The 13,321-nt window shown below is 47.0% G+C and overlaps 1 protein-coding gene across 2 annotated transcripts in view; it reads right to left on the reverse strand.

Annotated features, from left to right (window-relative positions):
- Positions 1 to 2,547: 2,547 nt before the first annotated feature.
- LOC123072908 (uncharacterized) overlaps positions 2,548 to 13,321 on the reverse strand; it is a 14,786-nt gene continuing 4,012 nt past the window's right edge. The window contains exons 3-9 of one of the 2 annotated variants that reach the window (XM_044496583.1): positions 10,524 to 10,670; positions 9,123 to 10,418; positions 6,838 to 7,816; positions 5,923 to 6,632; positions 3,683 to 4,580; positions 2,913 to 3,569; positions 2,548 to 2,819 (exon numbers count right to left, since the gene is read on the reverse strand). In XM_044496583.1, coding sequence (XP_044352518.1) covers positions 2,745 to 2,819; positions 2,913 to 3,569; positions 3,683 to 4,580; positions 5,923 to 6,632; positions 6,838 to 7,816; positions 9,123 to 10,418; positions 10,524 to 10,670 — 4,762 coding nt within the window. In that variant the 3' untranslated portion in view covers positions 2,548 to 2,744. Of the gene's footprint in view, positions 2,820 to 2,912; positions 3,570 to 3,682; positions 4,581 to 5,922; positions 6,633 to 6,837; positions 7,817 to 9,122; positions 10,671 to 13,321 lie in introns of both variants that reach the window. The other variant, XM_044496582.1, reaches the window with a different exon arrangement.

Genomic DNA, 13,321 nt, shown 5'->3' on the forward strand with positions numbered 1-13,321 from the left:
TTAATAGTATAGTAGATGTGGTTCCTCTCCACTCCTCCTTGGAGCCCGTCCATTGCTGGCACCTGCACCGCCTTGCAGCACGCTGGCCCCAAGAACAAGGCGTGGTCGTCCAAGCTTGTCTGCTCTAACCATGTGTATCTGCATGATGATGTTGTGCCACCATCATGGAGCTCAAACACCCTATAAAATGTAGGACTACGGCAGTACGTCCGAGTCGAGCACTCCATGGCTATTGCCAGCTTCCCATGCAATTCGAAGATGTATTTAGTATAGAAGCTGTACTTAAACTCATACAAGATGTCCTTGGGCCTTTCGATGATTAACTGAACAGGTGAGGTGAAGACCGGAGCACCGCATTTGTCGACGCCGATGTCGAACTTGAACAGGTCACCGTTGCACGCAAGGCCATAAAGCTTGCCGTCGCAAAACGAGATGTCCTTGAGGTACTTATATGCGTTGGTGCCACATCCGTGCGTAGTCCACCCTCGGTACCAGTGTCCGATCCTGCAAAGCGCTATCTTGCATGATGTGGTTGTCGCGGCGAGGATGCAACCACTCGAACGAGGGTCCTCTGAGAAGACGATTTTGGTGAAGGAGACCCGAGGCCGACATGCCATGGGATTGAAGTTGGTCGGGCATCTACATGCAATCAGCCTCTGTTCTCGAGAGAGCCGCACCCACACGCCGGACAAGACGTTCACGATCAGGAGTAGGGAGCCAGTGGCGGCGGCGATCCAGCCACCGTCGTGAGCTCCAACGAACTGCTTGCCCCATGGAAACCACGGGACGCGCAGGGCCCTGCAGTCCTCGGGGCTGTACGCTCGCGCCTCCCGGTCTCGCTTGCCGTTGCCCGTCGCCGGGAGCAGCAAAGGTAGACGTTGCGGCAGGGCCGGGTACCACGCCGCGGCAGCGCGCCACGACCTGCAGACAGCGGCGAAGCGGGCGCGGTCATAGGGGGAGGCGGCTCTGAGGTAGACCGTAGCGAGGAGGTCGCCGGGGAGGTCGGCCCACCCCTGCTCGATGCCGTCATCTCCGGTCATCGATCGATTGGTTCTGATGATGGCTAGTTAGGCCGTGGATTCTGGTCGGTGAGGACATTACCTTCTTATATACGTAGGTCAAAATAGATCGATCGATCGCCCACGACAGGACACCTCAATTCTTGGAAGTTGATTTGGAAGTTGGAACGGACACTAATTTTCCGATAATATATACTCCTGATTGCACACGAACGTACTAGTACGTACTACGTACATCCAGTGACGCTAGAGATTACCTTCAAAAAAAAAGAGTGATGGTAGAGATTTACACCACCTAATCACAACCAGACGATGAGAACGACGTCGATGTTGAGACATGTATTTACCATATGTATTCTTGTACTCCAAGTCTTCCTTCTTGTGTATAGTTGAGAATATGACTTGTCCCATGTACTATATAGATGGAACGGACACTAATTTTCCAATAATATTCCCTCCGTCCGGAAATACTTGTCGAAGGAATGGATGTATCTAGACATATTTTAATTTTAGATACATCAATTTTTATCCATTTTCCCGACAAGTAATTCCAGACGGAGGGAGTATATACAGTTTGTCTAATTCACATCTAGATGTTTTTTAAGGATGTCACATCTAAACTCCCACAAATATATAATGCAGCAATAAGTAACAAAAAAAACTAGGACAAAAAAAGCCACAAACAAAGTGGACATCTATGTCACATCTAGATGTGTCCTAAAAAGCCAACATAATAGCACATGAATGAAGGAAAAGCTGGCGGCATGTGCATCTAGGGCGACCGGATGTTGTATTGTAGCAATGCCATGTGTAGGAGCGTCCATAATCAAGGCCCGAAGATGTAGCCATCATACCGATAAATCTCATTAACAAATATCGGTGTCGTGCTCGTGTGATTGTTTGATCCTCGGATAATCAACGGTGGCGTCAAAATAATTCTAACAACCCAAACGGAAGTAAACATGACACAAGTCCTCGCAATTTGCAAGAAGGGCCATCGGTAAGGTAAGACCGCTAAACACAATCGAACCTCCATCCAGGGCTGCACGTGGCACCGCTGCACCCCACGCATCGGGGGAAGGGAGCGGCGCCGCCTCCACCTTACCATCACCAGAAACGACGAGGCTTCCACCAAGAGACGAGGAACGAGACCCCTGCCTGGCACATTCGAGAGCTCCGGCGACCCAATCTGAGAGACCGCCACAGCCGATGTTGAGCTCATTAGTCCAAGGGCAGATGGAGAGATCCGGCCGGCTCCCCTCCAAGCAAACTGGATCTCCGGGGTGATTTTTGGACCAAGAAAAGGGATGGATTTGGCAACTCGGCGGCGATATAGCTTTCACCGCCATCTGCTCCGCCCCGTCGCCATCAACACACCGTCTCCTTCAACTCTGCATACTGGTTCCAGGCTAGGATACAGTCATACTCCCTGCATTTCTTTTTTTACTTCACATGACAATCATAGATTATAGATGCAATTCGACCAAATTTATGTTATTTGAATGGAAACAAACCTGCTGGGTCGTCGTTTACACGCAAATAACCAATAATACTAGGTCCAGGATACAGTCCTGGTTTAGATAGTTCCAGGATACTCTACAATCATACAAATCCACAATACTCCAGCGCATGTACAATATAGATGGTTGTGAACAGGGGAGGGGACATCCATAATTAAAAGCAACAGCACACAAACAAGGAAATGAAACACTGTTTGTTTATTCTTCATCCCGCAGTAGTAGTGTTGGGGAGTATTGCGGCACTCGCGCGTGGTCGCCGGCGCCATTGCTTTACCCTTCCCTGCAAAAAAAATAAAATTATGTGCAGCGTTTGATGTGTAAACTGAAGCAGGTAGATCGAATTTGAACTAGGTTCATAGGCATGTGATTTTACCTGGCTGGGCGCATTTCGCTCGTTGGTGATGAACATCACTTGAGCCTCCATAGTGGGTGCATCGATCTTCGCTGTTTGCGCGGTACCCATATTGGGGTCGAAACTCACTTCTTGCTCGAAGCATATGGGTTCCTCATAGCTGGAGCACACAGCACGCAAGCTAACCTTTATCACAAGCAAGCGCTCAAGTGACGCCACAATGAAACCCCTCATCAACTTGAGTGAAATTGAAACGGCATCCGAGGCATTGACCTCGGGTTTTACTGCCTGTTCCTTTGGATGGCTGAAGAGCAGGATGCTCTTGTTCTTGTAGTGCTGGTTGGTCGCGGTGATTTCACCGTACACGCCGGTGACGGTGCCAGCTTCTTCGGGTTCCTTGAGATTCAGCTGGACCTTCACGGTGGCCTCCACGGCATCGTGGAGCACCGCATACGTTAGTTCAGCTTTGGAGCTGCCTATGCTGATTTGGTGTGTGTTGATGATGTTGTACGCAGCTTTATCGGAATGACCATCCCATACCAAGGTGAGACGGGAGGTATGTGTGGTGGAATTGCCACTGACTTGAATGTAGAACTCCCCGTCAGCTGAGATGGGTCTGTACGTTACAGCAGGTGGCAAATCCTCCTGTGCTTCTTTGTGGTGACAATCGATATTACTCTGCAATTTGTGTACATATATACTCGGTTGTTAGAAACTGTTGACAAAATCATATAGTATCCCACTATCGTCTGTTTACAATAAATTCTTCATTTTGATTGATTCCTACATACCTGAGTTTGCGTCTGAGAGGACGGAGTATCATCTCGTTTGGCTTGAGGGTCCTTGTTGTAAATGACGACCTTGCTTCCTTTGTCGTCCACGGCGGAGATGGTGCCACTGAAACTAGGGTAAGCACGCAGGCCAAACACCTCCACAAGGGGACGGAAAGGGTTAAGCACCATCTTCACTACAGCTGCCGCGTCGTCTTCCTTCTTCAAACCTATGTTTCTGACTCTCCTTCTTCTGCCAAGCAGAACGCGAGAAATATTGTCCCAGTTATCTATGTGCTGTACCTGCCGGTCGGTGATACAGATTCCGTCTTCCCATCCTTTCTTCACCATGTCGTAGATTTCTGCCAACCGTGCGGCCTCGCATATCATGACCATCAGGCGAGCCAAATCCACTTTGGTGTCTTGATCAACTACTACGCCCACTCGGTCCTCGTACGCCGAGAGCTTTCCTATGGCATCTGTTGCGGACTTCCTGCCCAGCTTCAGCTCTTGCCACCGGTCTCCAGATTCACCTAATAAGCTATCATAGCTTCCATTGGACCCTAAAAAGGTGGACTCTTGGAGACAAGTTATGGAGCCGGAGCCGAACTCGTGCCACCTCCCGTCCGGAGTTTGGAAGCCAACGAGGCACAAGTTGTCGTCCCGAACGGCCAGAGTTACCCATTCATAATCTCTGTCACCCGCTAGCCTGATCATAAACAGCCTCGTTGGCTTTCCACGCCGCTGCCTGGCGAGGACAGGCCGCCCATGGACAGCAGCTTTGCCCGGGTGCTCCGCAAGCTTTTCACACAAGTCGTCCATGAATGCACTGTACTTACCACTGCCACAGTTGAAGTCCATATACACATGTGCAGGCTGCTCGATGGGCATTCCTGCCCCCGTCCTCATACTTGTCACCCTGCGTACAATAATTAATTTCTTTAGGGATGCATTAGTAAACTGTATCCATGATGAATATATAACCATATATGGGGACACACAATGCTTGCTTCTACTTAATTGGCGATGAGTTTTAATAGGAGTATAAAAAAACTAGAGTATGACCGGTATTCTTATCCCGAGTCCTAAGGACATATATTTGTTTCTTCTTTTTGCAGAAGACCCGGGGTTCTATGAGATATAAGAAAACTAAACATAGGGACAATTCTATTTTTCCTTTCTTCAAACAAAAAGACCCGAATCTTGTTATAAAGGTTATCAGAAGTACAAAGAGCCCCAAACATAACTAAAATTACATCAAATTTCGTAGGCCACCCAGATCTTGCCGCCCTTGAACCATAAATCGATCTGAAGTACATAATGCCAGATCTTGCTGTCGTGCACAAATGGCGAGAAATCCTAACCTCATCTCCCCAAGGAGATGGCGGGAATCTACACCAGAGCTCCGCGATTCCTTCTTGATCGACAAACTTGAGGAGGATCGGAGCCCGAAAGACCCGCTTAAAGATGAAGCACTGCCATCCGACCGAGCATAGAACTTCTAAGGATTAAAAACCCTAACCTAAGCTACTAGCCTGAGCCAAGGCGCCAAGATTCCCCTTCCCTCCACCAACCACCGTAGCGGCATGCAGGAAGCAGGCAAATCCACGGGCTCGCTGGTGGAGCCTAGAGGGATGAGTTCTTATCTAGCCGTCACGCTGGCGAGAGCCCTTCTGTTAAAGCTTTTTAGGAAGCCAAGAGACTACCCTATGATAAGAAACTGGATGACCCCTCGGCAGGACAGGGCCACCGTTGCATATCTCATCTATAAATTCTTCTTGTGATATCTCTTGATATCAATACAAAACCCATAAGAGCAGCCTTATTTACCTTAGTAGGCTTTCATTCACGAAAAAAAAAAACTTTGTTAGGCTTTGTTTGGTTTGAGGAGTTGAGAAGGATTTGCAAGTTAAAATCCCCCCTAATCCCCTTGACCGAACCAACCAACTGGCATATCTTCGACTATCATCCTATTCTTTTATACGCTACCTATTTGTTCGTAAGATAAGGGTTACTGTTTTTTTAAACTGATGGGTTAATGTGAACGACAGTTTTAATGGAATCAAATTAAGTTGGAGCAATTAACATTTACAGGCCAAGATTTGTTTAGTCTCGCTATACACATTTTTTCGACCCACTCATAAAATATGTTGGATAGCTGGATCATATGGAAAGGAAAGTTTTGTCATTAGCATAAAGTCCCAGCAGATGGAAAACTGAAGCACATTAAGAATTTTGTTGTCTGGTAATAGTGGACTCACCCTGGAACCCAGGTCATGGCGAGCGTAGGCAGTGTTGTGTGACTTTGTTCCGGGAGAGTGCAGATGTCCAGCGAGGTCACTCGAACCACCACATGGTGCCTTTTGATTTGCCCCACATGCTGATCTATGAGAGAAAAATCTATATCCTCCTTGAAATAATCAGTAAGCCCATATTCGGATGGACATGCATACAAATTGACCCTTATCTCAAGCGGCGAGCCTAATGGCACCGCAACGACGGATCGCGTAAGTGGAATCCAGCAATTGGAAGTTCCACTTGCCCTCAGTTTTGCACGCCTTCTTCCTTGCCTCTTTTCCTCCTTTGTTGCAAGGAAATCCCAATCTGTACGGCTGAAGAGCAGTATGCTGTTGCTGCCGTAGTGCTGGTTGTGCGCGGTGATTTTACCGTAAACGTCGGCGGGGTCAACTCTAGTCACCTTTATTTGGACGGTGACCTCCACGGCGTCACTGAACACAGCATAGGCCACTTCTGCAAGTTGGCCTTTGTCGTCTGTGGCGATGCGGTTGGTCAAGACCTTGTTGTACATGGAGGCTTCACCGGAGTAGCAATCCCAGGACATGTCAGCACTGACTTTACTAGGTTCGTCAGAGGCGTCTGTCCTGGAGATGATGCTGTCGACTTGGATGGCGAAGCTGCCCTCCGCTGAGATGGCTCTATATGGTCCAGTGAGTACCAAATCGTTAGGACCCTGCGTACATGCAAAATATGGTATATCAATATAATTGAGTGCTAGTACTTAAAAGTACTCCCTCCATCCGAAATTACTTGTCGTAGAAATGGATATATCTAGATGTATTTTAGTTCTACTAGATACATCCATTTCCGAGATAAGTAATTTCGAACGGAGAGAGTAGACGACAAAAATCATAGTACGTATTAATCAGCATTCATACTTGAGACGAAGACCAAAAGTGGTGGATAGGAGTGGGGCTAGCATGGTGTCTGTATATGGTCTGGCCACGTCTCCCGTCAAAAACCGAAATGGTGTCAACAACACCGGAGTCAGCACGCATGGTAAACACCTCCACAAGAGGTCGGCCTCCTCTGGTGCAAGTGTTGTTGGGGGCGACGGGTGTGTTGAGAAGCACCTTGACGACAGCGAGTGCCTCTTGTGCAGATTTGACATTGATTTCATTGGCCAGCATCGCGGTGGTCTCATTTGGTCCCCAACTCTTATAACCTGTTGCCTCCCACTCCAGCAGCACGGCCGACATTTTTCCCCAGTACCAAACGTACATTGCCTGGTCCTCTCTCAAGATATGGCTATTCCCTCCTTGTGTGTCGCTCCAGCTAGCCAGCACGGTGTCAAAGAATGGGGTCATCCTCGTGGCCTCGCACAACATGAGCATTAGGCGCACCAGTGCCCGCCTGGTGTCTCGATCAGCTGCCACACCTTCCGTTTTATTATTGTAGCCCGAGAGAATACCCACGGCTTCAATTGAGGAGGTCTTGCCTAGCTCTATCTTCACCATTTCTTCCCTGACTAGTCGGTTTCTTTCTTCCAGACAGGTAGCTTTTACCTGTAGCAAGTCTGTATAGTCACAATCGCAGTCTAAAAAGGTGGATCCAGGAAGCATTCGTGTGCTCCTCCCTGCGAACCCCAACTCGTACCACCTTCCGTTTTTAGCCTGGAAGCCAATGAGGTTCAGATTGTCATCCCGAACAGCAAGGATTGTTTCAGTCATGCCGGCCACTAGCTTGATGCGCATCCACCTGTTTGGCTCTTTCGGGAACAGTTGCTTACCCAGAACAGGAGGATACCCTTGGATGTGTTCACCGTCGTCGTACCTCACGAGCACGCCAATAAGGAGGCGGATGAATTCAGCATAATCACCATCGTTGAGGTCGAAGATCATGTGGACTTCTACACCACTGTACAAAGTAGAGGGGAATTCAGCATAATCACCATCGTTGTTTACATATGTGATTTACTAACTCAATCGTTTACTTCCATATTCATATCAAGTGCAAATTTGATATTAGCATTATAGAAATATTAATGGGATCTTACCTCATCAGTGATAATAGTTATATTAGCTGTTAGATAAAAAATAACGATTCATATTAATTTGGGACCATCTTAAAAGAGCTCTTGTCATGAACCAATAACATATTTTGAAAGAGAACTTCCAACATATTCATCAATAGTCATGGCAGTGCAAAGAACACTAGAACTAACAAAAATTACATCCAGGCCCTGTAGACCGCTTAGGACGTCTACAGGTCCCGCAGACCACTTAGGACGACTACAAACACTGCAGCGAGCCGAAGTCACGCCGTCGTCATCGCCCTCCTTACCAGAGCCGAACAAACCTTGTTGTCTCTAGACACTCGGGAAGTTGTTGTGCTAAGGTCCCACTCGCACGGGACCAGCTCACCAGAACAACAACCATCGCCGCTGAAGAGAAGCATATATCGAAAGTATTCAACCTATAGACACAAAGATCGTAGACGAACAAAAATTGGATCCAAGTAGATCCGCTGAACACAAGTGTTGTCCGAATCCTGCAGGATCCAGAAAAGACACACCACGGCATGCCCTCGGACGACACGGGGACTAGGTGGGGAGAACTTTATTTCATCTTCAGGAAGTCACTGTCGTCTTGCCTTCATGAGTAGGATACACACTAAATGTACACAAAAGGACACCTAAAAACAGAGCAGGAGATCTCCCGCCGGCAAGGACCGAGGTCCACCACGCCTCTGTGACCTAAGGCCACAAGAAACGAGGCAGACCTGAAGCTGCGCCAATAGGGGGAGAGAAACCTTAATTCCCAAGCCCTCGGCACCTCAATGGCTTACCACCAAATTAATTGCACATATTGTGTATTTTTATAGATTAATATTTGTGTAGTTGAGTTGCACTTTTTTGTTGCATGGTAGTTGCAGTTTATATACAATTGCACTTTATATTGTTTACTTGCATTTTTGGGGGTGTACATACACATTTAAATTCCATTGTGTTTTTTGGGAATTTGCAAGCGGCCGTGTGTAGGTAGTCCCACATTTTAGCTTTTGTATGTACTTATGTGGGAAGTATTTTTCTAGTAAAACAAAAATAAAAACGTGGGAGTATTTTTAAACGTAGTATGCAAAATAAAGGAGAAGATTTTATTTTTTTTGCGGCAAAGGAGAAGATATTTAATCACCGCAATAAAACAAGAGGAGATATTTATACCTGGTATCACCCATCAATTGAACGTTAGGAATAGGATTTCTTGCATCATTGGTAATAACATTCGTCAAGGCGGACCCCTTGTTAGCAACTGCACCCCAAATTTTTACAGATATCTCTTTAAGGCTTGCCAAGTGCTCGATGGTGATAGGCTTCTTACCATCTCGAGGAGATGCTTCGTGGCCATTTAAACATAGGTGTAGCTTCTCGCATTTAGGTATTGCACTATCTTCAATTAGCAGACGAGGTGCACTGCACCTGAATGTGAAGAAAGTGAGGACCAAGAATCCTCCCTTTCCAAAGACGATCCATTCAGTGGGTGATGTCTTCACGTCCACTGAAAGAGTAGTGAGGGCTGCCAATTTTTGGAGGATACAAATGTCTTCCCTCAATAGCTCTGTAACTGCAATCTTTAGACTGGACAGCCTGCTGAGTCCTCCAATATCCGATGGGATAGCAACTACTGGTGTATCCACTTCCAGTATCTCCAGGAATTGCAGAACTTGAATCTCGGCTGGAAGTTTGACAGCGATATTACATGCAATCTTCACATATCTCAATGGAAGTAGTTTACTAATAATTTCAGAGAGGTCAAAAGGCACTTTATCTTCATCAGCCCACACATGGAGAATTAGAACTCGAAGAAGCTTACACTCCTCAATGAAGTCCGTGCATCCATAGAATCCAAAAAATGCAAGTGATCGAACTTCAGACATCATGACTCCCATCGGTATATTTGCGCTCCTTGCACCACCGAATTGGACAGACAGACGACGAACTTTGTCAGGAAGACCTATAGCTGATTGAAAACAGTCCTGGATAACTATGAAATTTTCCTCAATGGATTTCTTCACAATAAGATCATGTACCATGTGGTGAAGTGTACATGACAGCACCCCTCGGTAATTGATGTCTACAGCCTGGATCATGCCTCTCCTGACAAGCTCATCAAAATAACCCCCTGCAATTTCCTCTTTGTTTTGTCCTTCCCGTATAAAACCTTCAATTACCCATTGCTTCACCAAATCATCCTTACTCACCATGTAGCCCTCTGGATTCACAACAAGATACAGCAAGCATGTCTTCAGTTCAGGGGAAAGATTATTGTAGACAAGGTTTAGAACTTGTTTTATCCCTTCGGGCGTAGGATTTGTCCTCATAGTGGAAGGCATATAATCTCGAATGTCCATCCATTGCTGGAGGTTTATTTCGCTTTCTTCTGTTGGCAACAAGCTGGCTATATTTATAATTGATAATGGTAAACCACCACATTTCTTGACAATCTCAGATGAGACTTCTCTGAAATCCTCAGGAAAACTGACTTTATCTTCAGAGCCAAACACTATACTGAAAAACAATTTTCGTGATTGATCATATTTTAGAGGTTCCATATGAAATACGTACTTTGACTGATAACTACAACATGCCGATGCTACATCCCCGAATTGGGTGGTTGTTATAATTCTGCTGTGACAATCACCATCAGGAAAAGCACGCCTAATAACATCCCATGCTGAAGTACTCCATAAGTCATCAATTATGATTAAGTACCTGCGCAAAATTAGTGAATTCCCATAAGACAACAATACAACTAAATATACATCCTAGTATTTAATTATGATGGTTATGTGCATATCAATGGATGCATGCAGATGCCAGGGGTTATCCTCCTTTAAAAAACATCTTATTCAAGAAAAAAAAACACACTTCAAATAAGTAGTGTTGTGCCTAAATGATTTGGGACCATATGCTAAGTTTCAGAAAAATAAGATAATGCACTTAATAAAAGTTATTTGATATTAAAGACATATAATTCACAACTATAGTAATTTTGAAATATTACATCCTCCAACACAAGTCTCAACATTTTTATCTCATATCCAACTTCAAAACTCGATTGAGTATAAAATACCAGATGGTGCATATTTTTCTTAGGACTGCGAGTTCTACACCCCAAAAATTAGCAACATAGAGCAGAGGGATTATAACAAGACATGAGGGATCTAGTAGATTATACTGCTTTTTCCCCTCCTGAAAATGAAAACAAAGATACCAAGAACCAAGAGAAAACAGATCGGATTACAAAAGAACATGAATATATATAGGCCATCTTCTTTAGATTGGCCTTTTGACAGGGACCTTCCAACTTCTTCAGTATTATCCATTATTGACGGGGACCTTATCCAATGGCAGAATTAACACACAACACCTTGGACAAGGAATTGAGACAGTCCGCGATATTGCCTGACTTCAAGCAGATAGATCAAACAAGGGATTATCATTCTCCAAATGGACCTTTGAGCCAACAGTTTCAACAAGACAAGATAGTGAAGTACGTACTTCAACGCTACCTGATCTAGCAATGAGGTGATATCATGAGTTTTCAACCAGAGAAAGTGCACTTGTTATCATACGGGTGCATGCGGGCGTACTGGCCGACATGAGGTATGCACTAGGTACACTTGTGTCGTAGAAGAACACGTCGGAAAGGAGCAGCACTAGTGGCTGGTCGCACCTTCCGTGGATTAACAAATACTCTCGAGATTTTCTTGATTCCCAAGATTCTACCTACCACTTATGTGGCTCAATCAATATACATAACACAGACTCCCACGAGAGGTAGATACACTTCCACAAAACCCTCATTCAGTTTACAAACAGCATATCCGCCCATAATGTCATGACAACCCTGAGTGAGTCTTCCTTAGTGGTTTCCATGGTTGGATGGGTGGCCTTTGTAGCAAGGTTAGCTGAAGCCTTTGTGGCTTCAGGACTTCGTTTTTTAGAACGAAGGCTCAAGTCAAGCCCAGCTTTGAATTAACAAAGCCATGAACGGACATGATTACAACTGCCAACAACTTACAAGCACGAAACAAATAAAAAAAGGGAATAAACACATGGCTGATGCAAGGTGCACAAATGAAATAGCTCGAAGGCCCCAGCATAAGCGATCAGAAGCATCGATATGCCATGGCCATCACCCTATGGTACAACCAACACCAGCAGAATAGACTAAAGGACTACCGAGGAATGCACCGTCGCACTTGGAATGATGTCGTAACCACTCTCAAATGACCAAACATGGACGTGACCACCATCTGGATCCGTCACCGCAGAAGGCCCCTACCCTCTCACCTTGGTTCGGAGGGTGCCGGACCGGCAAACGACAGATTGGCTCTCCCTAGAACCCAAACAGCTGGCACCCAAGTTGTCAATGAGAAGAAACTGGAACAGAACCTGCAAGCCCTGACCACAATACTCAGGAGCACCCTCGTCGACCTGCTGGCCCCGAAGTTACAGAAGCATCGGGACCTGCACAAAGAGATAGCACCAAACAGAGGCCAATAGTAGGACTCTCCGGAGCACATGGATCCCACCAAACTGGCGTAGCATCGTCGCCGCAGAGGGGAACCCAATCCCCTCTCGCCCAGGAACGAGGGTGTCTATCCGCCGACGACCTTGGCAGGGACCCTTCATACTAGCAGCCCATGAAAAGATGCCGAAGAGAAAGCCCAAGCTGGCGCCCACCGCCTCCACACCCACCACCACTCACTCGCCACCCCTGCGATCCTTGAACGGAGCCTCCAAGAAGGAATACGGCACTGCTGAGCTGTCACCGCCCGAAACAGGCGATCTTGGCTTTCACCACTACACAGGGGAGGGGATGAGAGGGTGTTGATCCTTACCAGAGCCTCCATAGAGGAGATCGGCACCCAAGGCATCGACTTTGATGTGGCCGTCGCGTCGGCCAAGGGTTTCCCCCAGATCCACACCTACCCAACAAGCATCCTGCATCCAACACCTGGAGTCAGCGCTAGCGCCACCAGAGCCTAGATCTGGTGAGGGAAGGAGCAGATCAGGGCGAGAGGGAGGAGCAGCTTCCCATGAACGTCGACAGGCCTGTGGGGAACAGTACCACACTAGCAACTGTCGGCCGCCGTCGCCTCGTCGCCCACACGATCAAGGGGAGATGTCTCACCAGCACCTGCGGGCATGACCCGTCGCCGGAGCCACACTGCAAGCACCGCCCGGGCCCGCCGCGTTGGCTGTCGAGGCCGTCCACTCAAGGTGGAGCCCTCGGATCCCCGCCGCCATCTTCATTGGTGTAGCGTGTGCAAGCCTGAGGACACCTCTGGCGGCAGCGGAGGGTAGGGAAGAGGGGGAGGAGGGTGGCGGCGGCTAGGGTAACCCTCGAGTCGCCT

This window comes from Triticum aestivum, chromosome 3B (assembly GCF_018294505.1).
Source record: "Triticum aestivum cultivar Chinese Spring chromosome 3B, IWGSC CS RefSeq v2.1, whole genome shotgun sequence".
Taxonomy (NCBI): domain Eukaryota; kingdom Viridiplantae; phylum Streptophyta; class Magnoliopsida; order Poales; family Poaceae; genus Triticum; species Triticum aestivum.